Source organism: Notothenia coriiceps, unplaced genomic scaffold (genome assembly GCF_000735185.1).
Source record: "Notothenia coriiceps isolate Sejong01 unplaced genomic scaffold, NC01 NC01_scaffold00016717, whole genome shotgun sequence".
NCBI lineage: Eukaryota > Metazoa > Chordata > Actinopteri > Perciformes > Nototheniidae > Notothenia > Notothenia coriiceps.
Window position 1 is genome coordinate 249,433 of NW_011349418.1, and position 27,220 is coordinate 276,652.

General features: G+C 41.2%; 4 protein-coding genes across 6 annotated transcripts in view; 2 read left to right on the forward strand and 2 right to left on the reverse strand.

Annotated features, from left to right (window-relative positions):
- Nucleotides 1-61: 61 nt before the first annotated feature.
- On the forward strand, nucleotides 62-3,933 carry LOC104949714 (phospholipase D4). Its single transcript, XM_010776116.1, has 11 exons — nucleotides 62-164; nucleotides 261-331; nucleotides 421-581; nucleotides 1,112-1,295; nucleotides 1,402-1,522; nucleotides 1,615-1,742; nucleotides 2,082-2,282; nucleotides 2,828-2,967; nucleotides 3,054-3,219; nucleotides 3,302-3,398; nucleotides 3,480-3,933. Exons 2-11 carry the CDS (start codon nucleotides 281-283, stop codon nucleotides 3,683-3,685), a joined length of 1,455 nt encoding a protein of 484 aa, XP_010774418.1. The 5' UTR covers nucleotides 62-164; nucleotides 261-280; the 3' UTR covers nucleotides 3,686-3,933.
- Nucleotides 3,934-4,723: 790 nt separating this feature from the next.
- On the forward strand, nucleotides 4,724-7,554 carry srp14 (signal recognition particle 14). Its single transcript, XM_010776119.1, has 5 exons — nucleotides 4,724-4,829; nucleotides 5,645-5,717; nucleotides 5,818-5,930; nucleotides 6,030-6,062; nucleotides 6,539-7,554. Exons 1-5 carry the CDS (start codon nucleotides 4,806-4,808, stop codon nucleotides 6,623-6,625), a joined length of 330 nt encoding a protein of 109 aa, XP_010774421.1. The 5' UTR covers nucleotides 4,724-4,805; the 3' UTR covers nucleotides 6,626-7,554.
- Nucleotides 7,400-15,219, reverse strand: xgb (x globin). Its single transcript, XM_010776117.1, has 5 exons — nucleotides 14,945-15,219; nucleotides 11,140-11,247; nucleotides 9,148-9,268; nucleotides 8,865-8,945; nucleotides 7,400-7,807 (listed from the first exon to the last, which is right to left on the reverse strand). Exons 1-5 carry the CDS (start codon nucleotides 15,106-15,108, stop codon nucleotides 7,688-7,690), a joined length of 594 nt encoding a protein of 197 aa, XP_010774419.1. The 5' UTR covers nucleotides 15,109-15,219; the 3' UTR covers nucleotides 7,400-7,687.
- Nucleotides 15,220-15,715: 496 nt separating this feature from the next.
- Nucleotides 15,716-27,220, reverse strand: part of LOC104949717 (pleckstrin homology domain-containing family G member 3) — a 29,374-nt gene continuing 17,869 nt past the window's right edge. Inside the window, exons 4-19 of one of the 3 annotated variants that reach the window (XM_010776121.1) lie at nucleotides 26,589-26,689; nucleotides 24,707-24,776; nucleotides 24,559-24,605; nucleotides 24,317-24,467; nucleotides 23,898-24,029; nucleotides 23,238-23,420; nucleotides 23,022-23,114; nucleotides 22,713-22,799; nucleotides 22,596-22,626; nucleotides 22,324-22,425; nucleotides 22,184-22,216; nucleotides 21,487-21,497; nucleotides 20,901-21,155; nucleotides 19,930-20,046; nucleotides 17,613-19,077; nucleotides 15,716-17,507 (exon numbers count right to left, since the gene is read on the reverse strand). In XM_010776121.1, the coding sequence (XP_010774423.1) occupies nucleotides 16,864-17,507; nucleotides 17,613-19,077; nucleotides 19,930-20,046; nucleotides 20,901-21,155; nucleotides 21,487-21,497; nucleotides 22,184-22,216; nucleotides 22,324-22,425; nucleotides 22,596-22,626; nucleotides 22,713-22,799; nucleotides 23,022-23,114; nucleotides 23,238-23,420; nucleotides 23,898-24,029; nucleotides 24,317-24,467; nucleotides 24,559-24,605; nucleotides 24,707-24,776; nucleotides 26,589-26,689 (3,522 nt within the window). In that variant the 3' untranslated portion in view covers nucleotides 15,716-16,863. Of the gene's footprint in view, nucleotides 17,508-17,612; nucleotides 19,078-19,929; nucleotides 20,047-20,813; nucleotides 21,156-21,486; nucleotides 21,498-22,183; nucleotides 22,217-22,323; nucleotides 22,426-22,595; nucleotides 22,627-22,712; nucleotides 22,800-23,021; nucleotides 23,115-23,237; nucleotides 23,421-23,897; nucleotides 24,030-24,316; nucleotides 24,468-24,558; nucleotides 24,606-24,706; nucleotides 24,777-26,588; nucleotides 26,690-27,220 lie in introns of all 3 variants that reach the window. The other 2 variants (XM_010776120.1, XM_010776122.1) reach the window with 2 other exon arrangements.

The following is a 27,220-nucleotide window of genomic DNA, read 5'->3' on the forward strand; positions in this document are numbered from 1 at the left end:
AGATTTTATTTTGATGTTGTTACTTAGCAAAACCTGAAATGAAAGTGAAAAGAGGAACTGCGCTGTGGTGTATTCAGTAAAACAGATATCACTTCAGATTCATTTCTAGTGAAGCTGGAGGGGAAGAAGCAAGTGGCCTCCGACATTTATTAAATCTGCTTTGTGTAAGTTACTGTTGCTTTCAATACCTATGGTTCATCTTTCTGTCATTACACTGGTCGAATTTGTAGTAGTGTTTATTAATGTCTTCCTTTGAACAGACGAGGAGCACTAAAAGAAAATGACCTCTTTGTACAGCAGCCTTGATGACAGCTATGTTCCAAACAAAAGGGTAAAGGACAACATTAAATATTCTTTAACTCTGTTTTATTATGACTCATATTTTTATTTTTATTGATTTTCTATCCAACGTGATGTTAGAGGTCGACCAGCTGTGTGACATTAGCTGTGATTCTGGGCTGTCTGACCGTCTTGGGGGTCCTGCTGGCCATCGCTGTGCTGGAAAGACCAAACCCCCCCAAAGACCATGAGACACTTCCTCAGGGAGCTGGTGGTAGTGTTTTATCTACAGACCAGTGCAGGTAATAATCCCATGGAAGATAGATTTATATAGATTATCATCTACTCAGTTGACTCAACAGATGCTTATGCGCAACCGTCAATATTCAACATTATGTGTACTGTACAGCTTTTTCATTTTAATTCAGATATATTGTATATATTTTCATTGTTTTATCGTTATTTTTATATGAATGCTCGTTGACTTTTCCAATGCTTGCTTTTATTTAGCACCATATGCTTCCATGTTATAGTTTTATCTGCAAGACATTCGAAACTTAACAAAACACTGACTTTATCACTTATGATTATTACAATTTCAAGACCTATCGTATGTCATATTACAAAATAGATCCCTCTTAAATATCTGTTTTTAATACTAAATACAGTGTATTCTGTGTTTTAATGTAGCAAATTACCTATTTTGTTTCTCTTTATGACTTTATCTACATCTATTGACCTAATTATTCTCTAGAGTCTTTCTCTGAATTATAATTCTCTCCGGTCTGTTTCTATTCAAGTCCTTCAGCAGATGTCTCTGTTTATCTCTTAGCATGGCCCTGGTGGAGAGCATCCCTCAGCACATGAAGTACAAAGCCAATGCTACGCTTGGCATCCCTCTGGAAAAAGTATGGAAAGATCTTATCTCCATGGCAACGTCCCAAGTGGACATATCCTCTTTCTACTGGACTCTAACTGGGGAAGACATTAACGTCAACTCTTCCTCTGACACAGCTGTGAGTTATCAACTAAAACAGAAAGAAACACCATGCCTGCATATTCAATCTGTGTTAAATCTGTAGGTGGGAAAGGTCTTAACTACGGTGAGTTTTTCCTCTGCAGGGAAGAGACATCCTGAAAGCACTGGAAGAGTTGCCCTCCAGGAACGTATCTGTCCGAGTGCTGACCAGTGTTCCCACTGTTAGAACAAACTCCACAGATTTAGAGATCTTAAAACAGAGAGGTAAGGAAAGGCCCCTCTGTTACCTTCACTGTGGTGGTATTTGTTCCTCATTATGTGAGCCTAACCGCAGTCTCACCTTCTGTTGTCTGTAGGAGTTCGGGTGAGGAGGGTGAACTTTGGGCGCCTCACGGGGGGCGTCCTCCACAGCAAGCTCTGGATTGTTGACAGAAAACACGTGTTTATTGGAAGTGCCAACATGGACTGGAGGGCCCTCACACAGGTAACACCAAAATCTGCAATCAGAAGTCAGAAACAGGTGTATTGCGGTTAACACATACGAGGAATTGTTCTTGGTGTTATGGTGCATACATAAAAAAAACTATTTAAGAAAACTATAACTACATTCAAAATCGAGTAATGTTTACATCCAATATGGTTGAATTATAGGTATAGCCGTAGAAATAAAATAAAAAATGGATAAAATAAGTGCAGTTCCAATGTGCAGAATTCAGAGGGATGTGCAGTGCTGACAGTATTCTAATGAAACACAAGGTATTGTTTACATTGTGTGCACTACACATGCTTAGTTCATGACTTCACGACTCTCTTCTGTCTGTAGGTGAAGGAACTGGGGGTGGTCGTCTATAACTGCTCCAGTCTAGCAAACGACCTCCATAAAATCTTCAAGTCCTACTGGGAGATGGGACAGTCCCACAGCTTTGTGCCACAGCCCTGGCCTGCAGAGTATGACACTGCCTTCAACAAACAGCACCCCCTAGTGGTGAAATGTGATAATATCTCTAGCAGGCTGTACCTCACGGTGAGTTCCCCTTGGCTTTCACTTCCTTTTTACAGGATAATGTTATTCTGTTGGACAAAGAGCCGACTGTGTGTGGGTTTTCTTTCTTTTTTGTTGATTTTGAACATTCAACACATAATGTATACTTATAAGAACTATCCCTGATTAACATGAAAATAAGTCAAAGAAAAAGGAATAAAGAAGAAAAACTTCAGTTAAAAATTAGACAGGAAAAGAAAGAATGAGGAAAAATGCAATACAAAATAGGGTGATACACATACAGGACACATTCATTTCAATTAAATTAATTGATGTCCTTCAACTTAGCCTTTGACTTCAAAATGCACTCAAAACATGTTTTAATAACAAAAAGATTTCCCAAATATTAACAAACTCAGAAACTTTCTTCCTCACTATACAGTTTCCTTTGTTCTACTGGACAGTGTGAAACGGTCTACCCACAGCTCTGGAATTAAAATCTGTTGCCACTTAGATCAGATTTTATGAATCAAATGTTTTGGTAGCTTTTGTTTGTGTAATTATTCAATATTTGTGTTTCACCCAAGGGCTCTCCACCATCTTTCTGCCCTCCTTCGAGGACTCAGGACCTGGAGGCAATTCTCTCCATCATCTCCGAGGCCCAACACTATGTGGACGTAGCCGTCATGGAGTATTTCCCCACCACACGATTTGAAAGGCCTCAGAGGTGACCCACAACAGAAACCATCTGTTTCCGTCAATCGATACACCTTTTTATTAATTTCCTAACAAAGTATTGTTTATGTTTGACAGATACTGGCCTATCATTGATGATGCCATCAGAACGGCTGCATTTGAGAGGAGGGTTAAGATCCGGATGCTGATCAGCTGTGGGCGGGACTCTGACCCAGCCATGATGCCATTCCTCCAGTCTCTGGCCTCCATGGACAGCCCTCACCACAATATTAGCCTCCAATTGGTCAGTTATTCCTCCTGAAATAAATGATAGGCTAGGAGTTACCAGATCTTAGCCTCTGAATTGTCTTCTTTTTTTTTTTCAGAAACTGTACATTGTGCCTGTGGGAAACCAGTCTGATATTCCATACACCCGAGTCAACCACAATAAATACATGGTGACTGATAAAGTAGCCTATATTGGTGAGTTATTGTGCCTTAAGAAGTCTATTTGTTGCATGTGAATTGGTTAATAATTTACCAGATAATGCTGTTGTTCCTCAGGCACCTCCAATTGGTCAGGGGACTACTATATGACCACAGCTGGAGTGGGTCTGGTGATTTCCCAGCATGCTCCTCACCATTTATGGAAGACCAAGGCCCTGCAGTTCCAGCTGAAGTCGGTCTTTGAAAGAGACTGGCACTCCGAGTTTGCTGTGCACCTCGCAGACCTGGGCAACCAGTCAGAGTGTGCACTATCAAGACCATAATCCCCTTCATACAAGTTGTACACAAATCTTTTTCATTAAGCGTCTTTGTAAATAGATCCCTGACATCCATATGCAAGCTTGTAAGTTACATAATGTAATGCACGTGCACCCTGATAACATTTATAGAGCTATCATTTATATTTTTTGTTTTAACCTGATTGTTGAATGTATGATTAATTAATATATTGTATAATGATTACATATAAATTGTTAACATACTTTAAAGATTAAATATATGTGAACATCAATGAGCCAAAATTATTTCTGTGTCCAGAGTAAAAGCCTCTACATAATAATGAGAGAAGTACTGTAAAAACTGTATGTTGTACTGTATTGTATAACCAACAAGAGATTATTAATTTATTATGTATTTTGGTAGAACTTGACTAAATAACCCTGGAGTTATTGAATATTTCCAAAAAGAAAATTCACCCAAATTATGAGCATTTATTAGGATGTATTGAAAATATATATTTTCAATACATCCTAATAAATGCTCATAATGACAATATCCTAATAAATGCTCATAATGACAATATCATAGTGACAATGTTACATAACATTGTCACCAATAGGAGACCATTAATGTGTGAAGTGATTTTGGTAAAACCTTTCTTTATGACAGGGAAGTGATTGAATATTTTTTTAGGATTATGTCTTTAAAGCGTTGCACTTTGGAGACGGTCCAGCTGCTCCAGCTGCAGATAGAAAGTTGTCCAGCCGGAGAACAGTGCATGTTGGATTGTTTTAATAAAAAATTAGGTTGTACATTGTTGACTGTTTTAATAAAAAAACACCAACATATCCCTCCTACAACCACATCCGTCCGACACACATGACACAGCATTGTCTGGCTACATGATCATCTTATTTTATTAAACCAAATCTTTGGGAAACTCCGTTGTGGCCTACAAACGAAATGTTGGGTGTGTATGTTTGACCCAGTATGACCGGGTGAAGGGATGTGAGTGTTGTTCCCCTCCCTACCAGCAGGTGGCGCTCTCATTAACTGCGTATCCCCCGCGGAGGCGCGCGGGGCGGGGCTCCGAATGTGTAGTACGTGTGCTTCACTCACAGCAGCTAGCTTCAGTAAGCCGACGCTAAAGCCGAAGTCAGAGTCATGGTGCTGCTGGAGAATGATTCGGTAAGAACATAAATCATTTCGTGGTAATTTCATCCCTCGACGTTTTTGATGATAAACTAGAAATACACCCTGTTTGCTCTAGCTGTCTTACAGATGCAAAACGTTAGGCTAGTCATCAAACTGACTCGTTAGCCAACATGCTAACCATTGGTTGAAGCTAACACTGGTTATACGTTAACATGGCAAATGTGTTTATCAGCGAATGTACTTTCAAACATATATTAATAGTCATAAACTGGCTTTTGTTACAGTTATGTATAACAGGTTATCATTTCATACAAAGACACCCATATCGTCTAACAGGGTACTGTAAGTTAGCACTCAGTAGTAACGAATCATCTCTAGACAGTATCGGCAAACAACAGTCATTTTCCTAATTGCTAAACTTGTTAAGCTAACCACAATGTATACTTTTAACAACCAGGTACTTTTTGGCTACCAATGCTCAACTGCCAGATTATTAGGCGGTGTTAACGTACATGTGGGCCGAATGAAAGTAGGCAAACGTTAGTAAAACCCTTCAGTGTGATGCAATATCATTTAAGACCAGCACAAACGTTTTTTAACTTTCAAGAACTTCTTGCAGAAACGGTGTTAACATAATGAGTAAAGTAATTAAATGTTTCAACTAACCTGAAAACGAAAGGTATAATAAAGCAATGCACCTTAACCTACATGGAGTCTGCTAAACTGACAGTGTATCATCAGCTCATATCGGTGGAAAGCATTGCTGATGTGTCCAGTCCTCTTGCTGTGATGAACTCTTCTTATCTGAAATGAATGTTCATCATATTTGTTTTTGCCTCACTGTCCAGTTTCTCACGGAGCTTACACGACTGTTCCAGAAGTGCAGATCATCTGGCAGTGTTGTCATCACGCTAAAGAAATGTAAGCAGATCCCTCCTGACCTTTACATTTGATCAGGAAGTCAAACTGTGAATTTCCCTTTTCAACATCCAAGCATTTAAAATGGATTATTTGTTTACAGATGATGGGAGGACCAAGCCAACGCCCAGAAAAGGCAACCCTGACACATTTGAACCATCAGACAACAAATGTCTCATCAGAGCATCAGAGGGCAAGAAGAAAATTAGCACAGTGGTGAGTGACCGGTGTTTCCTGTGCTTGATCTCTTCATGTATTACTGTTAATGGTTTCTACAGGCTGTTAATGCTCGGTTCTTATTTCTTGCTGTTTCAGGTCAACACCAAAGAAGTAATCAAGTTTCAAATGGTATGTTGAGTTAATCATTTAGTCATTTCTGTGTTGTTTTGAAGCTGTTGCCCTTTTTGTTTGATCTTCTTGATGTTGTTACAATTATCTTCTGTTTCATAGTGGTCTATCTTTGATCAATTAGCCGTGAGAGCTTAATCATTTGCTAAGCGGCAATCCTTAAGGTTTCTCTCTTGGTTGATTTGACAACACATTATGTTCTGGTGGTAACAGGAGCTTCGTTTTAATATTATGGGTCCCAAAGATACTGGTGGAAGCAGTACATACATACTTAAAATGTTTGTAGGGTAAAAATGTGCCTTTTTTCCGCCGGTCTGTGAGAAACTGGGATCTTACGTTATGCAAATCAACATTTGAAGTAGTTTCATCCCTCGCTGAGAAGGGCTGCAGAATATTACAACACTCATCCATTGATGGAGACTTCACAGACATGAATTTAAAAGAAAAATAATCAGATGTTTTTTTATTCTTTACAGGCGTACTCCAACCTCCTAAGAGCTCACATGGATGGACTTAAGAAGAAAGATAAGAAAAGCAAAAGCAAGAAGACTAAAGCCACCTAATGAGCAACTGACTCTTAAACATAACCATAAACTGGCCTGTTGGATCTGAGGGGATGGGAGAGCCCCCCCCCCCCCCTCTCCATTCACCGAGGCCTCAGAATCACTGTTCATCCACCAAGTGACCGCTCTGATATCATGCCATTGTGTGCATGTCTCATCCCGGCTGCTGAGGACAGACACCCTGAGGATTCCTCTAACTAATGCAGGACGTCAACCTTTTTCAATCTCCACAATTACTGCTCCAGAACCAGGTCATCATCAACATCTGCGTCACATCTGGAGCCACATCCATGCCCACCACTTGCCTGCCTGCCATACTAATTGAATTGTTAGAGTCCATATTTATGTCCTATTTTCAGCTGACCTGTGCGCTCTTGCCATGTTTCAATTTGACTGCATCTTAAGAAGCATCTTTTTTCTAAATAATGAAATGAGCAATGAATTTACTGCAAAATTACTTTGAAACACAGAAGTCAATCAGATCAGATATATTTCATAGTTTAATATTGGACTTGAAAAGTACTTGTTTTTTTATTTCACATGAAGTACAAAGGCAGTTTTTTTGTTTCAGGCCACGATTTCATACCAAGCTGCCAAACTGGCCGTCTTAAATTGTTAAACACCAATAAAATGTTTAGCTTAAGATAATGTAGGGATTTGAAAAGTGAATCGGATTTCTGAATGATGACATGACGGAAAGCATTCTTTAAAGTTATATTTGACTGAAAGGCATGTTTTGAGTTATGAATACAGAGACAAAGTATTGGCTGGTTATTTTAATAATGTCATTTCAGTTAATTACAAGGCAGGTTTAAACTATGGCCGGTATATTTTCTCAGTCATTTGAATTGTCTCTGTGCTCCAGGTCCTCATTAAAGAGGACAGCAGCAGAATCTAAGTTCAGAAATAAAGTGCGTTGTTGAAAGCCACTGCAAGTTCTTTTTTGTGTCCATAGTGAGAAGATAGCAAACAATGATCACGGTTAACATTAAGCGTTGTAGAAAAGACACAGTAAATACACTATTATACATGAACACTGTGCTGGTTTAAAGAGTCCCAGTCTCATATCGCTGTGTTCCTCTTGTCCGGTCTCTCCTTCGGGGAGGCTGCGAGCTCCCGCTGCCGGTCACCCTCCTCCTCGTACCCCCGCTTCATGAGGCCCGTCACAAACTGGAACAGGGTCTGGAGAACACATTGAACTGGGTCAGGGTCCCCTTAGGAACATGGGGGACATTCACATTCAACCGTTTTGAATGCAGATAACTACTGTTCGTCACAATGCTGTATATGTATTTATCTTCAGCCATTGCTTTACAAAACCCATTTTCTCTGTTGAAACAGTGCTGTAAGATACTGCTGGAGTGGAGGATGAGTAATAGAGGTTTGCTTGAAGATATATGTAGCTCAGTTTTGTAATCATTCTTTATTTATCATAAGATGTTGGCTGTTAACATGCAAACATTTTAAGTTAGGCTTTTTCTTAAACAAAGCTTGGGAGAGGAGGGGGGAAACTACTGGGATAAACTTAAAGCATGAGGAAGTTTTTAGATATTGTCACTACAGTATGTTATTTTAAAGTATATGGAACCGAACATAATGCTGTAATTGATGATTTGCATATGAAATATATTTGTTCAATATTTTCTAAATATTGGTATTTTGTCCTAAGTGAGAAAAGCCCAATATTAAATGTAATTACCATAACCAACTTCAACCACTAGAGGGCACTAGAAGCCATTAATTAAAGCAGAACGATTTACAGAATGTAAATATTGTTACATTTCATTTTGAAATATAACTTTAAGCTTCAAACAGACTGTTTTTAATAAAATGTCACCAAATTGCACGTATTTTTATGGATATGTGTTGTATAAGGAAAAATTTCTTAAACATCTTTAATTTATCCACGCCTATATGCGTGCAGAACGCTCTGCAGTAAAGAGAGATGCATCTAGCTCAGCAACATCTCTGTATTAATTACACTAGGGCTCTTGAAGTGACATAACATGATGTGACAGGGCCATGTCCCATTTTCTCAATATGCTCATGTGTGGTTCAGTGACATGTAAGTCCTCATCAGTCAGGCTGGTGTTGCACTGGGTTCCATCTTGACATGTTACATGGAGTATTAAAGACAAACCTGAAGCTGACATGCTGATTGCACACATCCAGCCTATTTCACCAGGCGTTTACCCAGAAGGGGTCTCTGATTAAAACTACACAGAGACACACTCCTCACCTTCCAGGCCTCCTCCAGCTCAGACGTCCACTTCTCCTTCAGGATGGGCCGCACGGCGCAGATGAATTCAGCGCCGACGTACTGAAAAATAATTATGACAGATACTTACTGATGTGCTTAGGGCTTAGTAACAATATCCATTAAGTGTGTCACTCCAAGAGTACATGTGTTTCCATTAAGCAGTTATGATTAACATCTACAGTATCAGTGGAAATTCAAATATCTGAAGTCCTCTTAAAAAAGCAGCAAAACTGTTAAGTAATCACTGTTTGGGATCTCTTACACTGTAGTACTTGGGAGGGGCGTTGTAGTGATAATGGCTTTTCCCCAGCTCCAGAGCCAGAGCTTCCAGTCTCTCCAGTTGGTCCAGTCTCGCCACACTTTTCTCGATAAAAGACATCACCCTGAAAGAGATGGAGAAAAGAAAAGAGCCTGCTTGATCCACCAGTAAGTGGGGAATTAGAGACTATCACCGGGTACTTCTCCACCGGCAGTGGCTCAGTCAGTAGGAGCCTGGACTGTGAGCCGTAGGGTCGCCGGCTCAAGTCCCCGACCAGACCTAAAATATGTAGTGTGGACTGCTACTTGGAGAGGTCCTAGTTCACCTCCTGGGCCCTGCCGTGGTGCCCTTGAGCAAGGCACCGGACAACCCCCCACTCCCATTGCTCCCCGGGTGTTGACAATAGCTGCCCACTACTCCTAGTACTAGACTCCTGGTACTAGGATGGGTACACATTTCACTGTGTGCTCTGCATGTGTGACCATTAGCACTGAGGATAAGTGTCACACTCTTCTGCCTTAAAAAGCTGCATGGTGACATTTACTAACACAATTGAATTTGTATCTTAATGATGCAGCATTACATTACACAATATCTTTCCCCCCAGAAGAAGACAATAATTCTCCCCCTGCACAAAACCCTACAAGATGGATTCTCTTTGTTGCTCTGGCAGGTGTGTGAGCCATCACTGCAGCCTGTGTGTGTGACAGTTTTGGTGATGAATGGAACAAAGGCTTGGAGTAGGTTCCGCTCTCTCTTCCCTCTGTATTTGTATTGCCCTCTGTATTCCTCTCTAATTTGTTCTAATGTTCCTGTGTGCCATTGAAGGGCTATTTGGCCTTATCCCTGAATTTGAGAGCAGCCGGTTCACACTGGGATGCGTAACACATTGTGCTATACTGACACGCTCGCCTCTGTACCTTCAGGTCCTCAGGCGGTAATTGGCTGCTTTGACCTCGTGCATAAAGAAAGGCAGAGAGCCCTGATGCACCCTGGGAACAGCAGAGTGGCTACAAGCTGTGTCTGAGCAGAGGAAAGCTGTGATATCATTATATACGACTACCTGAGGCGTGCTGCTTTATATTACTGCACTGTGCCGTGTGCAACATGGTATTATTATCATGTATTGTTAAAAGGAACAGTATTGTGATATTCTATGTTTTTCCCATAAAAGACCAAAACATTGACTGTATGTTCCATGTAGTAGAGCCTGCAGTCAAAGCCCTTGGTGTGATGTGGCCGCGTTGTTGTCCAATCACTATCAGAACCATCCATGAGCCACACTGCTGGGGTACATGTTCTTCCAATAACACTGAATATGGCCGCTGCAGTTTTACATTTGGGTCAGTGGCACAAACACTGCTCTATGTGTCTGGGAGAAAAGTATCCATGTAGGCCTACTTTTATTTAGGAGGAAAATACAATTAGTATACTATAATTTGACATGCTTGACCTTTTACCTTGAAAGTTTTATGACGGGTTGATTTTAACTTTTCTTTTCTTTTTCTAATGACATACTGTAATACAATGTTATTATGGCATTCAGCATTCATAGTATAGAATAATGTTTAACATGACACCTTATTTTACATTTTTATGGCAAAATCTATACAATTATTTGTCTTTGAAATGTGTTAGCCATACTCCTGTAGATCTTTATTATTATTATAGTATGGCATGCTATGCTAAAGGACGATGAATATGATCATTTACAGACTTAAATGGAATCATTTGTGATTAATTCGTTAATCAAGATATCTTAATTGAAAATCACCAGAAAACGCTTACTCAAAATCAGTTTGAAATATTTGTCAGGGAATATCCTTTAAAGATTGCAGTTTAGTCTTTACATTACAACCAGAAAACATGCTGTATCCTGATCATTATTGTTATTCAGATATTAAAAAGCCCTAGCAGATGTGGCTCGTATCACCCTGACCCTGTGCTGTCCTCTGATTGGCTGGAGTGTTCTGTGATTCAGAACTGGTCACTGACCTCAGGCCGTGCGCCCTCAGCTCCCGGCTGGTCCGCAGCCTCTCCAGGTCCTCCACATCTCGGAACAGGAAGAAGACGTCCTTGCATTCGGGGTGGGTCTCAAACAACCTGTTGCCAAGACAACAACAGTGCAAGCCTGTCATAATCATTCCCAAAGTGAAAACACTACACCACCGTTGTGTTTCCCAGCTAATATGACATAACCCCAAGAGTCTAACAACTGTGAAGTCCAGCTCATCAACGACTGGAGACGCCCCCCCTCCCCCTCCCCTCATGCAGCTGTTCTGTCACTGCGTCCCCCCCCCCTCCCTCCTGCAGCCGTTCTGTCACTGTGGATTCATGTCTGACTGTCTTTCTGTTCTCACTCTGTCCTACACTTCAGTCCCACCCAGCAACTGCAATCAGTGACAGGCCATGATGGGTCTTTAAACCAGGTAATGTATACCCTCATTTCCACATGAAGCTCAGTGATGAGTCCCCGGGGTTCCGGTTAAAGGCAGACACTGATCCTGATAGAGTTCTGCTCTTCTGATTATCCCTCAATCCTTTTCTTTAACCAGACAGTTTAATCACGCTGCCTCCAATCAGAGCGACTCCCAGTCTCCAGCTGAGCGACCTGCCATCACTCACGCTGCCAGGATACACAGCTCCCCGTCTCGCTGTAAGGTCTTGTTGTGCTTGCAGTGAGAACCAAGGGTTATAAGTTCTCTTTCAGTATGACAATGGTGCAAAGAATACAGTATAGAAAACCTTCTTTCTATTGGAATATAGTACACATCCTTTTTTTTTTAATGAATATTCTTTTATAGAAATGTGCCTGTATTTAATTAAAACATCTTGTGGTTTTTTTATAGCAATTATGTCAAGTTACCAAGTCACACCAAATCAATACAACATTGTAAACTACACTAGAAAAGTAGGAAACACCTCCTTTTATAGAATGTTGTGTTTGTTCTTTAGTTACTTTCTTTGTCTATACAATGCTTCATTGGAGTGGACCCATTAGGTCACATGACTTAGAAGCTATTCAAAAATAAATGAGACTTTTCAATAAAGAAACTGCTGATTTTCGTGCCAATATTCATATAAAATACATACAACGAGTGTACTGGTCCAGAGTAGCAGAGTCATAAGGTCATATAATATAAAAAGCTATTCAAGGGTTTTCAATTGAATAAATGTTGACTTTTTTTCATCAAGATATTCGTATGAGTATAAGAAGACCTGAAATCTACCACAGTAATACAATGCTGTATTGATTTGGAGTCACTGAGTCATAGGACATGGAAGCTAGAGAAAACTGAAAAGAAGTACAAATCCATTCATGACACATCAGTAATCAATATGCCACGTAAGATACATTTGTTATATGTTACATACATGTATATACAGTTTTCATTAATATGGATACGTTAGCATGAAGGTATCGAAAAATAAAATACGTATTTATCAAACAGTGGAATGGATGAATAAAAAAGAAGACTTGGATGCCTATCTAATATCCTAAAACTCAGACAGAAGCTTATTCTGTTGACCCATGGCCGACTACCTGAGGCGTGCTGCTGCACTACTAAAAAGGGAAAATAACATGTTTCTAAACCTGGCACACAGAACAAAGTCCTCATAAATAAATACATTAGACGTCTAAATCAAGTCCCGTCCCGTCCCCTTTGATATATTGATTGATGAATAGAGAGAGATGGGTTGAAAGGGGACGGTCTCTCTAATGGTTGCTGAGGAAAACATGAGATCTGCACACGTTGACAAGCAGATTAGAATACAGACAGCTCTGTTGAAATGCAATACATTGACAAGATAAGATGTGAGGGACTGTTCAGGCCATCTTGACATCTTTACATTTTATTATGCGCTACCATACTCTCATGTCTGCCTGTTTTAATTATGTGTCATCCCATAGTTGAACTGAAGTGTTTTTAAATAATAATGCAACTACAGCTCTGGTTTATAGATATATCTTTTCTACAAACTACTGACATGTTCCTTTACCAATACACCAAATTAATTTAGATCACGCTAAGTAAAAAGATTTTCCATAAGTTAAAACATTTATATTGGGTTTAAAAATGAAATTTGAGGTTTGAAAACACTGCGTAATTTTTTGGTTATTTTGCTCAGTTGTGATTTGCCGCCAATGATTGCTCTTAATGAACTAATTTGAATTTGGAAGACATGTTGTCGGCATAAAATAAAGCAAAACGTTTATTATAATCAATAACACATGTAAATGGCAAAACCAGAGAAATTGAACATTTCCGCAGTAGTCTCTTCATTTCTCCCAGAGCTGTATGTATTGAGAATACACATTTGATGGAATACATGTGTCCAATGTTTGCACTCTGGTATAAGACGCTTTGCAAATGTTCCTGTCCAAGCTTTATGTATTAGAGAGAGTAAAAATGGGCTGTTCTTCATTTTCCCTGTCAGAAATATGTTTGTCATGTTGCATACATGCAGTGACCATGCATACAATGTAGCCATACAGTTCAAGTGGAATTTTAATTGGCTCTGTTTAGAGGTTGTATAACTACTGTGGTATTCATGAATAGATCCAGGCCTTTGGAGTATCTTATTTTGTATAAATTGGACTTCCACTTGCCAAATAATAAGGTCAGTTAAATGACAGCAAGAGCAGAATGAAAACAGGTTTTTCCTATTTATTTTTTCAATGTAATAATTACTGATCAGTCATTATACAAGCCCTGACAACCCTGAGAACCCCAAGAGGCCCCTGATTTTCCAGGCTTTTCATGCTGAGGTCAAGCTCTTCAACAGTTGAGGTCACTCGGGGGACACAGGGGCATTTACTGGGCTTCTAGCCAGGTGCCCTGCAGTCTTTTTACTGTAGATGCTGCAGCCTGAATGTCCGGCACTCTTATCACCATACACTTTCATTCGGTTTGCTTCCCTGCCAAAGGCCAAAGATGATTTTCCCGGACGCTAGTCATCATCCTAATTGATCAAATGCATTTTCCTGATGGCTAATACCTTTAATTGTATAGCACTATTGCAGGCCGTTGGCGGGTGTTATTATGTAATGTTATTAAGATGTGATAGGAAGTGATAAGGGTTGGAGGAGGAGGGGGATTCTGCTCTGAGCTCTAAATGAAAGCTGTGTGGGTCAGAGGGCAGAGATGTTGGATGTTCACTTTACAGCTCGTGTGAAAAGGTCAGGCATCATGTCATCCTCACAGCGGATCAGTAGACCCTCTGCACACCTCCTCATCTCTTAGGTCAGAACACAGTGTAGGGGTTTCACTGAGCTGTCTAATAATAGTCAATGGCTATTCTGATTATTTAAACATAATACGGAAATGTCTTCTTTTTTTTTTAAAGTTGTTTTTCTTTCTACTACATTTAACACACTATTATAATCCCATTTTGAAGTGAAAAATAAAGGAGATTAACAGCATTATAACAAAGGCTACTGATACTGAATGGCACCTTTACTTTCCTCTGAAATGCATTTATATGTACCGTAATCTTCCTATATAATGTGTCTGTGTTTATTATCTTACTTTTTTTATTTTTTAAATGTTTAGACCATTAAGTAGTTAGGGTTAGTTATTTAGTTTTCAGGGTTTTTGGTTAGTGTGGGGTATGTTTTTGGGTTGTAATGTTTCTGTATAATACATGAACTCTCTCAATTGTAGATGTATTAATAACATGTCTCCATTATGTCTTGTGATTGTTCTTAAATACAATTAAATGAAACATGAAATCATGATTTTTTTTGTTTTAAAACCATTTGACATGGAAAAGTACAAACAAAGTTTAAGCATCCTACCTGACGAACATGATAATCCCAACTTTGGCTATATCGTCCCGGATAACTTTCCAGGACTCCTTGATCATCTGAATCTGAGGCTCGCTGGGAGTCGCAGCAGCATCCTCTGTGGTCCTCTCTCCAAACTCTCCTTTAGCTTCCAGACCCGATATTGCGCAGCCCATACTTCATACGAAATTGACGTTTAATGATTTTGTGCCAACCAGTAACGAAAAATCTAAAGTTAATTGATTTTGTGCAAGAGGAAGTCTGATGATGATGGCACCACTGGTTTATACGCGCAACTCAAGACGCTTGTTGAACTACACGCCTCTTGTCGGTATCGCGGATGAGTATCAAGTCAGTAAACACAGAGAAAGTGCACGTTCTGCTGAATAGTGCAAAAATAAAACACCCGTTAATGGGAACACATTGCTGTGAGTGTTGAGCAGTACTTGTGCTTTTATTTTGAAGGATGGCGGTGTTAATTTCCGGTGAGAGTCCGTCTGTTAATGGCGGGCTTGACGCAACTGTTGAACGCACAGATAATTCAACTGAAAGCCTGTTCCTCCATAACCTGAGGCACAAAGGCTGGGCTGTGTGCAGTCATTATATATAAAAACCACATGTGCCCTCTTTATCGTACTACCAGCCTTAAATCTGTCATTTTAATAAGTAATTGACCCATGTCTTTTACATTGGCATCGCCTCTTCATTAAAGTAAGAGACATCAAGTTAAAAATAATATTTAAAAGCAGATAAAAACAATGTTACTTTTCTTTTTTTTTTAGGACCCAGAGACTCCAATCATTGATTAAATAAATATTTGTTTGTCACAAATGCAAGATTTACTCCTGACAGCACGTTTTATTTAAACCTTGAAGTCAGTTCAGTTTAGTTTTGCGGCTTGTGATGTAATTCAGAATACAAAATCATGCCAATAAAACACATTACTTCCACTTGTTACTAACACAGTACAATGGTCTTGACTCTCTTTGAATCCTGCATTAAAAAAAGTAGAGCTGTCTGAGTCTGAATATGAAAGCACTCTTCATTTCTTTTAACCAGTGGACCACGGATGCTGTAGATTTAACAAGGCTCGGCAATGGTTTCAAATGCATGACAGAGTAAAAGGAGACATTTGTGGACACTTACCATTTCTGTTTTTATTGAAAATATGGGAAACTTCAAGTATGAAACAATATCTTTTCTGGAATGGAAAAGTAAAAAGGCTTGCTACGGGTCAGTATTTACATAAGGCTAATTTCTCAAAAATGTACAGTTTCATAAATAATATTAAAGAGGAAATATACAACTTATTGAAAAAATAAAAGCTCCAGTGATACAATAAGTGAGAAGGGGTTAAGAAGCAGCTACAGTTAACGTAGAAGCAAGTTACTGCTGTGACATGCATTAAAGTGAAATGTGTAAAAAAAAAAAACCTCTTTGGTTTTGCGCTCAAACCTTTTTTGCTTCCCCTCAAACTCCAGCTGGCAGTCGACATCTTAAATGAAAACATTGCTATGGTGCTTATAGCAACAATCACCAACAGTGGGAGGAAACCAAATAGATGCATATCATAAGAATAAGAATAAAGTAGAACCTAATCTTCAATTTGATACTAGGGACTATATACACATTTTACATAAACTTGTGTTATACAGTGCAAACAAATACCCAATGTACAAATATTGCAAGACTCCTTTTTAAAGACAATTTGCATGCAACTTATTGGCCTCACCAAAGACCAATTATATCCCTTTGAGTTTCACTGGTGCAAACATCATCACCATGACCTATAGTGAAAACAATGTGCAGACAAGTTGCATTCTTTTGGGGGTAAAAAGAAACAGGGATGTTGACAAGCAAGTGTCAGGCAGATAATGTTTTCACATGATAGTCCCTGATAATAAAAATAAAAAAATTCATAAAATCGTATCTCATGAGCTGGTGGTCAAGCTCTGGAACTTCTCTCGTAAGCTTTTCACCAGATTACTTTCTGTAATTTTCCCTGAACCCGGCGCAGCAGACTTATTGGTACAGTCCAGCTCCTCGTGGAGAACGCTGTCCCCATCTTTGTCTGTTTCTCTTTTTGTCAGAGACACCTGACTGACTGACAGGCAGGTCCTCACAGGGTCCTTAAGGTTCTGTACTTCATTGAGTGGAAGAGACCCTAACATGTGGTCTAAGGAGCTCCACCTGCACAGCAGGGGCTGGGCCCAATCCTCAACAGCACAACTGTCTTTGTTCCCTGATTCAGACTGTGGGCTGGGGCAGTCAGTCAGAGCGCTGTGGAGGTCAGAGGAGCTGCTGTACTTGTGTGAGCAGCCATTGCAGCGCTCTGTGCTGCACTCCAGCAGCCCGTTTGGGGCCGTGCAGCTACGGGTTACTCTCGAGGAGTGGGAGGGGTCTGTGTATTTGGTGCGCAGCTGCTGTACGTGAGGCCAATGGAAGGCCTCGGTCTCCGGGGGCGGGCTCTGTGGGATGGCTGCAGAGCTGGGGGTCTTCTCCGGACTTGGAGAACGCTCCTCATGGATGACCGCTTGATCGCAAATGTTCAAGGGCAATCTCAGGTTGGGGTTACCTGCACAAAAAACAGACACAAAACGCTGTTCAGTTTTCTACATGAGCTAAAGAAGTAGGTCACTGCAAAAGAGAGCAACATGGCAATCATTTGCATCTAATTTACCCTTTTTCCTCAATTGCACTTTCTCTTCTTGAACTGCAGGCAAACTCTTGAAGGCTTGTTGGTTCGCTTTTTCTCGGTTCCTCTGCCAGACCAATGGTCTGTTGTTTTTGATGCGCTGACTGTACTGACGTGCGAGCTGGAACACCTTGTTTTTCATCTTCCCCATGTCCTGCAGGATCTGGTCCTCGTCCAGACTTGCCCGTAAGCTTGTGATCCTGGGTAGTTGGGCCTGGTCGGCATGGCTCTTGTCTTGAGACGTAGAGTCCTGACTGGATCCACCCTCCAGGGCTGGAAAGGTTGTTGTAGGAGATGAGATGGGGGAGAGATCTGCGGCGGAGCTTATTTCAGACTCTTCTAAAATCAGAGATGGTTGCCGATTGGTTTTAAGGTCTGAAAGGTCTGCGCTGGTATCCTGCGCCACATCTAAGCTCGAGTCGTTAAGCGTCTCCTCTGCACTCTGCAGGACGTGCTCGTTCTCCTCCGCCATCTCCATTTCTTGCCAAACCTTGTGCATTTCTGATGAAGGTCGGAACTCTTCTTCTGTGCTGGCTGAGGCCTCAGAAATGCTCTGAGACCTAGCCTTGGCTCCCACTGCCCTCTGTGGTTCAGTCCTTTGAGGAGTTCCAGCGCTCCGATTCTTTTCCAAGCCAGGAAGGTCAAACACTGACCAGGAAGTTGGCCGGTTGCGAGAGAGGCCTTTCCTGCTGACCGGGGTACCTTCTTCCTGAGGAACACTGTTGAGCTGTCGGCTCAGATGCTGGACCAGACCCGCTGGTATGTAGGAGAGGCTCTCTCTGCGCTTGATGCTGAAGTTAGCGTCTTGGTGCTCGGCGTGCTCGTAGTATTTCCTGATCTTGCGGATGAGGAGGCGGTCTTGTTTGGAGAGAGTGGACCCGAGTTCCCCTTCAATCAGAGCGTGCAGTTCAGGATCGTTTGTAGGCGTTGACAGATCAGCCTCTGAGGTCACCTGATGCTCTGGAGACGACTGAGCCAACATCCGGGCGTGTTGCTCTAAGTCCATGCAAGCTGAGGGGCTTTTTAAGACTTCATTTTCCACTGAGGGCGAGGGGCAGGCGAGGGACCCCAAGTCCTCTGAGACCAGGCTGCTCCTCCTGGACAGGCTGCTGATGAAGCGCTCTGCTATCACGCTGGCCTGGTCCAACACAGAGGAAGGTAGGATGCTTTTATCGTCTGAGAGACCCTCCTCTTCCTCCTCTGAAAGCTCCCCGTTCGTCATTACACTCGTTTCATCCACTTGGAGAACGGAGGAGTCACTCTCTCCTTCTCCTTCTTCTTCTTCTTCTTCCACAGTTTCTCTCGAGGTATCCTGAGGTTCTTTGGTGTCGTCATCTTGTTGGAGAGGGGAGACGGGGGATTCTGGGCGCTGGGGGTGATGCACCTCTTGATGATCACTCTTCTTCACTTGAGGGACACGATCTGGAGGGAACAGCTCCTTCACATTGGCCTGAAACATGATAGGAGTGTTTACAATGGGGGAATGAGACATTACGTTGGCCATTAACGGACCGAGGCAATTTAATCAAAAGCATCCACAATTGATGTGTCTTTTATCTTTTGAGTCCAACTTGAGCTTAATAACAATGTTTTTATGTACAATATGAAGCTGTGGCTAGACATTAAGGTGACATGTATTTACGGCTTGGGTAGTAGTGACCTTTTTTTGGACCATTTCTGTTTCCTGCTGCGAGTTTAGTGGGGAATATTTCTGTGTCTGCGGCTTTAACCGTGTTTCTATTGCTAAATTAGTTTGCAGGTGTTGTGTTCCTCTTCTGGAGTGGGGGCAATTGCAAGAAAGTGCAGCCTGGAGCTGTGTGGTGGAGATAAGGTTAGGAAGAGTAATGAGGAACACTTTTCTCAGACACAGGGGCTGTTTAGCAAAGTTATCTTGAAAAATCAGGCGGTAACGGCTCCAAACTATAAGGTTGCCTTTCTCAGTCTGATCACAGAATATCAATGTGTGTGTGGCTTTTTAAATGTGCAGACTTCAAGTAAACATCAGCAATAATATAGCTCCAGGAAAGTTTTCAAATAGGCCTGAGAGAAATGCCCTATTGGAAATGATAAGGTAGGAAACCTATTGAAATGTAGTGCATCATCATATAGGCTGTATAACAACAGCAAATTGATCAAAAGTGTGTCAATTTAAAATATGCAATGGCTTACAAACACGCTTAACAACACTTTAGGCGATACCGAGGACATGAGGATAGACAGGAAAACTGAATGTCACACGTGACCTGAGAGACACCTGTGGAAATGAATGGCTTTACAAATCTATAAATGATTTGTTAAGTACCTGTGTGGCAGGAGTTTCTTTGGCAGCCACATCCACATGTTGTTCCTCCTGGCTGTGAGTTTCTACCTCCTCCGTCCGTGTAGTTTTCAGTTCAGCCATATCTTTATTCTGATCATCCTGAAGAGCAATACAGGACATTAAAGTGACAGTTTGTACACTAAAACATCCTGAGGTTGTACGTTTCCTAGACGTTCATGTGTCCTAAGGTCAGCCTTGATAGCCTATGATACGAGTCTTCAAAAGACAAGCATTCTTTTCATGTTCAAAACAATACTGGTATAAAAATGAACCCTAACAAAGACTTTCCGACTGTGAATATTCAGAGGGGAAATGCGATTATGAAATACCAAAGAGCAAAGCCTTTGCTTTTATAATGACAATTCAATTAGATTACTACAATAACCTTTGAAGTCAAACAACATTTAACAGCTTGCATTAATCCACTGGATTAAATGGAAATGCAGGCAATAGCATTAGCTTCAACATCAATCATGAAGCACAGCACATTGTAACTATACGCATGAGAAAACAACACAGAGGAGAACCGTGCATGCACAGTGGGATGACCTCCACCTCCATAAAAAAGCAATGCATTCAAAAAGGCATGCACCAAGTCCGACTTTAAAGTTTCACCCCCATATGTTTTAGAGTTCACACTCAGCGGTTTGGGAGAACTTCAGTCCATGCACTTCAATAGGAGGACTTTAACCTGAGGCATTCAATGAGCACAGTGCAAATGGTAGCAGGTGTTAGTTGGTTTCTATTTATGAAGCAGGAAAAAAAGAAGGAGAGAACAAGCGTGGGAGAAAGAGTGGCGGTGAGTATTGGTAAGCCAGTGGAAGGGAGCAGGAAATAGGAAACCCGTGGGTGTCAGAAACCCTCACCGTTGTGAAGTGAGTAGAAAGCAAAGCCCTGGCTCTATAGTGCCAGCAGGAGATGGCCGCCAGCACTGAGCTGGCAAAGTCGGCTACCTGGTCGTCTCCCATCAGTATATCCTCCGTGTAACTCTCCTCCTCTTCCATGTCCCCCTCTGCCTTCTCCAGCTCCAGGGAGACCAGTTTCAGGTCACTGTTAGTAGGACTTAGGGGCTCCAGAGAGTGCCTTCTGGGAATTAGACTCTCCACACATGGCCTCTCCTCGCCTACACTGCAGGCCAGCGCACTGACACTAGTGTCCGGCTGAAGGGAGCACCTCTCCCCCAGCAGTGCACCCTCACTGTCTGCGTGCTGTAGCGTGAAGTCATAGAAATGTGGTTTGTTATTGGAAGGCCAGTGCTAAGTCGTGGTGGGATTGCAAAGACTGTAAATGGGATGGAATCCTCACAAAGACGCTTAAAGAATAGGTGAGATATGATTTTTGTAATCCAGGGCAAGTCCAAGTATGTTTGGTGAAGATAAGGTTTGTACCTTCTCATTCTTAGTTTGGAGTTATTTAGCAATTGGGAAAGAAAAGTTGGACTGCAGAGTAATACTGGATAAACCATATCTCACCGCAGCACACTGACATTTAAAGAGGACGGAATGAAAAAAGTGTATCCGTTTGGATTTCAGCACTTACCTTTAAAACGACTGCAGAATAGAGAAAAAGAAGAGATAAACGTTAGAGAATGATCAATACCTTTGGAATAACAATCCCAAGGAGAATATAACGTAACAAAATAACCTGAGCATCACATGAATCTTTCACAATTATAGTTAGCAGAGCCGGAGCGAGGCCCAGACTTTAGGGAGGCCTTGTGATTAGATAAATACTAATTAGAAACGTCTTCCTCTCAGAGGCTCAAACTGGACATGATGCAATTAGCCAGGAAGTGATGACTTACTCCCTCACTAGGATGAGGGGGGTTGACGTGAAAATTGGTTCTTCATTACATTGGTTCAAAAACTGGATGTGGACTGTGAGCAAAAGGAGAGCTGAGAACAAGAACAGAGGTTTCCTCTTCCATAACGGCCAATTAGAATAGATGTGATATGGGAGATGAAGGCTAAGATTGACTATTGAAAAGAGCTTGTCAAAGCCTTCCCCCAATGTGGCATATCATTGATTTCATTATAGGTGAGGCCGGTGGAGTGGGAGTGTGTCTTTAGATCTGTTTCCCAGGTGTCTTTGAGGGAGAACAAAGCAAAAGGGATATGGGCAATTCCTATTAGACACACAAATAACATCTAGAATGTGGATCAAACTGACCCACTGTTAATGAAGCTGCACTAAGGCTCCCAAACTGAACCTCCGGTGTAAAAACACAGGTACAAACCTTTTGTGGTCCTCGTGATTTGTTTTGCAGGCTCTAAAAAGGTAGAAAATGTTGTGTTAAGGACGATTAAAGATCACCAAATCAAATTCTATTTTTATAAAGCAACAAAAACACAAAAAGATGAATAAGTGCTTTTATACCTGATCTCCTTCTCCCATTTCTCCCTGCATCGTGGAAGTCGTCAGAATTGCAGGACTCTGTTTTCTTCAGCCTCTCAGGACTATAGTGGTACTTCCCCGGATCTAAGCAGCGGGGGATAGATTAACGATAGATTGTTTATGGGACACGCCTTCCTGTTCAGATTCAGCAGTACATTTTCCACTGATAATAAAACACCCTGTTCTTTGGTGAGAAGCATCTTTGGTTGTTATGGAAACAGTTGAATTGTCGTATCAAAAGTTGTGACACTTACAGTTAGAGCTGTCCAGGATGGCTTCTTTTGCCTTTAAAAGAAAAAAGACAGCGTGTTTAAATACGAGGTGTCCCTTCAGAAGCTAAGGAGAATAAAACCGTTTGTGTTGTTGTTTACCTTCTGTGGGATGATGGTGTTGTGGTTCTCGAGAATGAGCCTCTTAATGTGATGGGCCCAGAGACGCTTCTCTTCTACTGACTTGGCCTGTAACAACAAGCACTTATCATTTAGAAAAGAGTCAACAACATGAATGAAGCTAAACCAGTTACATGCATGCATACTGAACAGAGATATACTGCAGTGTGAAATCACTGGCGCTCAGGCAAAGCTTTGGTCAACACAGATGTTAATATTATATATGTTCAAGTATTTAAATTGTTATTGGAATAGTGCTGCAGAAGGGAAAAGGCTGGTGTTCACAGTTACCTGCACAGTATGGGGTTGCTTGGGATGCTTGAAATGGATGACACTGAAGAGCAGGGGATCCTTTGCACTGTCGAGTAGCATCAGGGTGGCGCACTGCAACCATAATGTAATGTAGTGATTTAGCTGAGGCTTGATCAAAATGAGTAACAGAAAATATGACCTTTCTCCTACATCTTAGAACTGTTGAATCAATGAAAACAATTTCAAAAGGCCTACTGAGATGTGGATCTTGTAGACGTAGTGTTCTCCTCTTTTCTTGGTAATGAGGAGCATCCTTTCGAAGAGGAAGAGCGTACGGGTGTTCTTCGCCCGCAGGACATGAAAGGTTCCCTCCAGCACCAGCTCTCCGTAGGTGGTCAGGTCAGGACCCTTCCAGTTTATCAGAAGAGACTGTATCTCCTGCACATGAAAGCACACACCCCCACTGTCAGCACTGTTCCTCCAGCATGAAAGGAAACGCTTGCCAGCCTTAGAAAGCAAGGAAGGTGATGCAGTGGCACTCACTTTAACATGCTGCTAGACTTGAGAAATGTGTCTAGGTCAACAACAAACTGTGAAGGGTTATGGATTAGCTTTGGACAACATCTGTTAAGCAATACTTGATGATTTGGAGGTTAAAACCACACCTTAAAGCAGGAGATGAAAGCTAAGAAGGTGAAATCAACCGCAAGACACGAAAGTGACAGAAGTACTAGATAACGGACGAACATGACAACATCAGAAGGTCCAGTTTGAAAAAAGACAGCAGGGTGTGACAGAGCTGTCTGTAAATGCACCTTGACAGAGTACATCCTGTATTGTGTGAGAGTACTGCATGGCAGTGACATGAAAATACATTTTCCAGAGGATGTTGGCATGCATGCGTTTTGGTCTGACCTGCACTCTGACAGCATGTTCGTGTTTCCTCTTCATGTCGTTGATGTACCAGGCCACTCCGGTCATGGTGTCTATGGCCTCCTGAATAACCTCATGGCCCTCCTCGTCCGGGTCAAAGTGCCTCGCTATTTCCTTTTAAAAGAGAGCAGGGACAGTTAACATCTCTCACAAGATCGTCCAACAGGGAACTAGGAAAATCTTTCCCTAAACAAAGAGAGATGTGTATCCAGATAAATAATTGTGAGATTTGGCGGCTATTGTTGTTTTTACCTTCTATAATACTAAATGCCTTTAATATCTAGGCAAATCAAAGAACGTGAATAGAAAAAATGCCACTCTTTGAACTGGTAACCAGTCACAGGCTATTTGATGTAGCAAAGCTTGCAGTCAGCATATGGACCACTGTGGACATTGTGTACCTGGAGCAGCAGGTGGTACTTCAGGATCCTCTGGACCGGCTTCAGCAGGTAGGAGCCCAGAGGGAGGGAGCGTCTCAGATCAGCCTGTCGCTCCCTGAAGAACTTGGCCAAAGTTTTACTTCCCATGCAGTCGGTCAGTGCTGCCACTGAGCTGAGGGACAGCAGAGAATTACATTTCATTACAATCAAAGAAAATACTTCAGCAAAAGTTGAATTCAAAGAAATGTTCTCTAGCTACTTACTTGGGATAGTTGGTGCAATACTGAGTGTATATTTCAAAGTGTTCACTCTGAGGAAACATAAATGCAACAATTAGACCTTGAAGGGACCTTATTTCCTTGAAGATATGAATGTAAATCAGCAGGAGCAAGACATTTTAGTTCCTCTAACCTTATCTACAAAGCAGCGGGCGATAGCCACAGGGTCGTTCTCACACATGTCTAAGGACTGCAGCAGTTCACTGAAAACAGAAAGAAAGTTGAGTGTTAATGTTGCTAACCAAATTTATATTTCTAGAAGGGATAAAAAAACAAAACAAGGGAAGGACATGATGAGTGTCAAAGTAAACCTTTGTTGAAAATGTCCACTAGATGGCGACGTTCACCGTTAAACATTAACCTTGTTGCATGATCAGTCTGATGAGATAAAGCATTTGACTTGGAATTCTCCATGCCTTCAGTCGCATGAAAAACAAGCTTTATCCAGAGCTTGGGAAAGCACAACATGAGCGTTGTACAGCATCTAAATGCTTGAGAGGGTGTGACATCACTGCAATAATAACATTTGCATGACTGAAGGAGGCTACATGAGGGGAGGGTCAGTGTGGAAAAAACCAGCCGCACAGAAAACCTGAACATGACCAATGATCATGAGCGCTCTGCACGAAACCTGCTCAGTTAACAAAACACATGAAAATATGTGAATCAAACGCAATTCATCACACAGCGCCTAGCTCAAAGACTGCGTGGCTCTACCGAAACTGAATACTGTCAACATGTTCACGGTACAATGAGGAAAATCTTGGTGCTGAGATGTGTCTCGGACACAATGTCAATATTTGTTTATACCGCATGATTACTTTGTCAATATTTGGAGGCGGGAAAAGGGTTTAATGTAGGGATGAAACTTAAAGTGCACCTATCATGCTAATTTTAGGCAATAGCATAGGTCTCAGATATATAAGAATATATAAAAAACATGTCTATGAAGTGTTTTGCTCAAAATACCAAACAGACTTTCTGATAGTGCTGTGGGTCCACATTTCAGATATTACGTCATATCGGACGCAAATCTGGATCAGCTCCGTTGTACCCCGTTTTTTGAGATTTGGGTACGGAGGAAAAGAGAGAGGGTTTTGTTTTCTGACGCTTCGTGAGTTCCCAGACACACCGGGGGGGACATCTTTTTTTTTTATTTCTTTTTTAAATGGACTTGTGCAATATCAAAAATCGCAGGAAAAGATCCGGCATACAAATTATATTATAAATATATTTCAGAGGGAAAAAAACCTCTTTAATTAGTACAGATCTCTGCAAAAAATGAATCACGTTTAACATATTTTTCAAAGAAAATGAAAAAAAAGTTTGCAAAATGAATTCCCTCCAATCGTATCATATGCATAATATCTCAAAAATAATCGCAAGTTAAATATTTTTTTTCTCCAAATGGTTTTAATTTGCTGTTTAACTATCTTCAGTGCTAACTTTTGGAAATCACAGCTTCCCAGTACAGTTTGACAAGAAAGATATGTCCCTTTAGATCCTAAATCTGTCAGAATTTGTCTTACACAGCTAGTTAGAATTTCATTAGAAAGTAATAAGGAATCAAATCATCCCCGTTTGTGGTTCAGAGCTGTACGATAGCCTTGGCATTACCGGGGAGGCTCCTTGCTGTGAGAGGAGAGAGGAATGTTAATGTGTGTTTTGGCAAACAGTGTGGTCAGCAATGAGTACTCGCTGACATAAATGTGAAGCAAGCATTTCCCCAGCTCTGTGAAATCTAAAGGAGTGTGTGTGGTTTAAAGTCTGTCGTTCCTTCCATCCGTTTCGTGTCAGTGTAAGAAATAGCAGCGACACGTGAAATAACAGCATGCATTCTTAACATTCTTTTATTATCTTACAATAGAACGTTATTTACATACACACAGTAAGTACGACCTTTGCCTGGCTACCATGAAAGTCTTAAGTCATACTCATAACACAGATGAGATGGAGATGTAGTATGGTTAGAATGCCCTTTGTGTTAGTATTGTGCGTGTGTGTGTGTGACTCACCTGTTGAACTCATAGATGTCCTCTATGTTCCCAAACAGGCCACACACTTGCTCTGGCCGTATAGGAAGGTTACTCATATCGATAATGTAAGCCAAGTAGTCCTGGAAACACAGCAGAAATGAAGTTATATATGATCTGTTGACATATTGAGTCATGCAGGAATTCAGAATTCTTACCAGTAGAGGGAGAATGTAACAACAGTACCCTCCTTGTGATCCTGTTACATCCTCTATGATGTTTCCCTATGACATTTGGTATGATCAAGTGATTCCTACAGTTGTGGGGCTGAATGACATGTGATCTAATGTAACCTATATAAAGAAGGATAACATCATGATTTCAAGGCTTAATTATTATTTCGGTTTAATAAAAAGACAGTTTTTCACATACAATTGATGAGATTTTTAAAAGGATCCCTTTAAGGATTTGTTCCGTTGACTTGAAGCCAGTGTTACTGTCTGGAAGAGGCTCTGTGGTACCCAGACCGTAAACATCACAACAGCCTGTTCCCTTCCCCGTATCAGACCCCCCCCCCCTCTTGCAAGATTACAAACAAAACTACTTCATATTTAACGGGTGGTTCCACTGTCTACGTTAAAGTAAAAGGTACTATTTAAAAAATTGACTAGAAC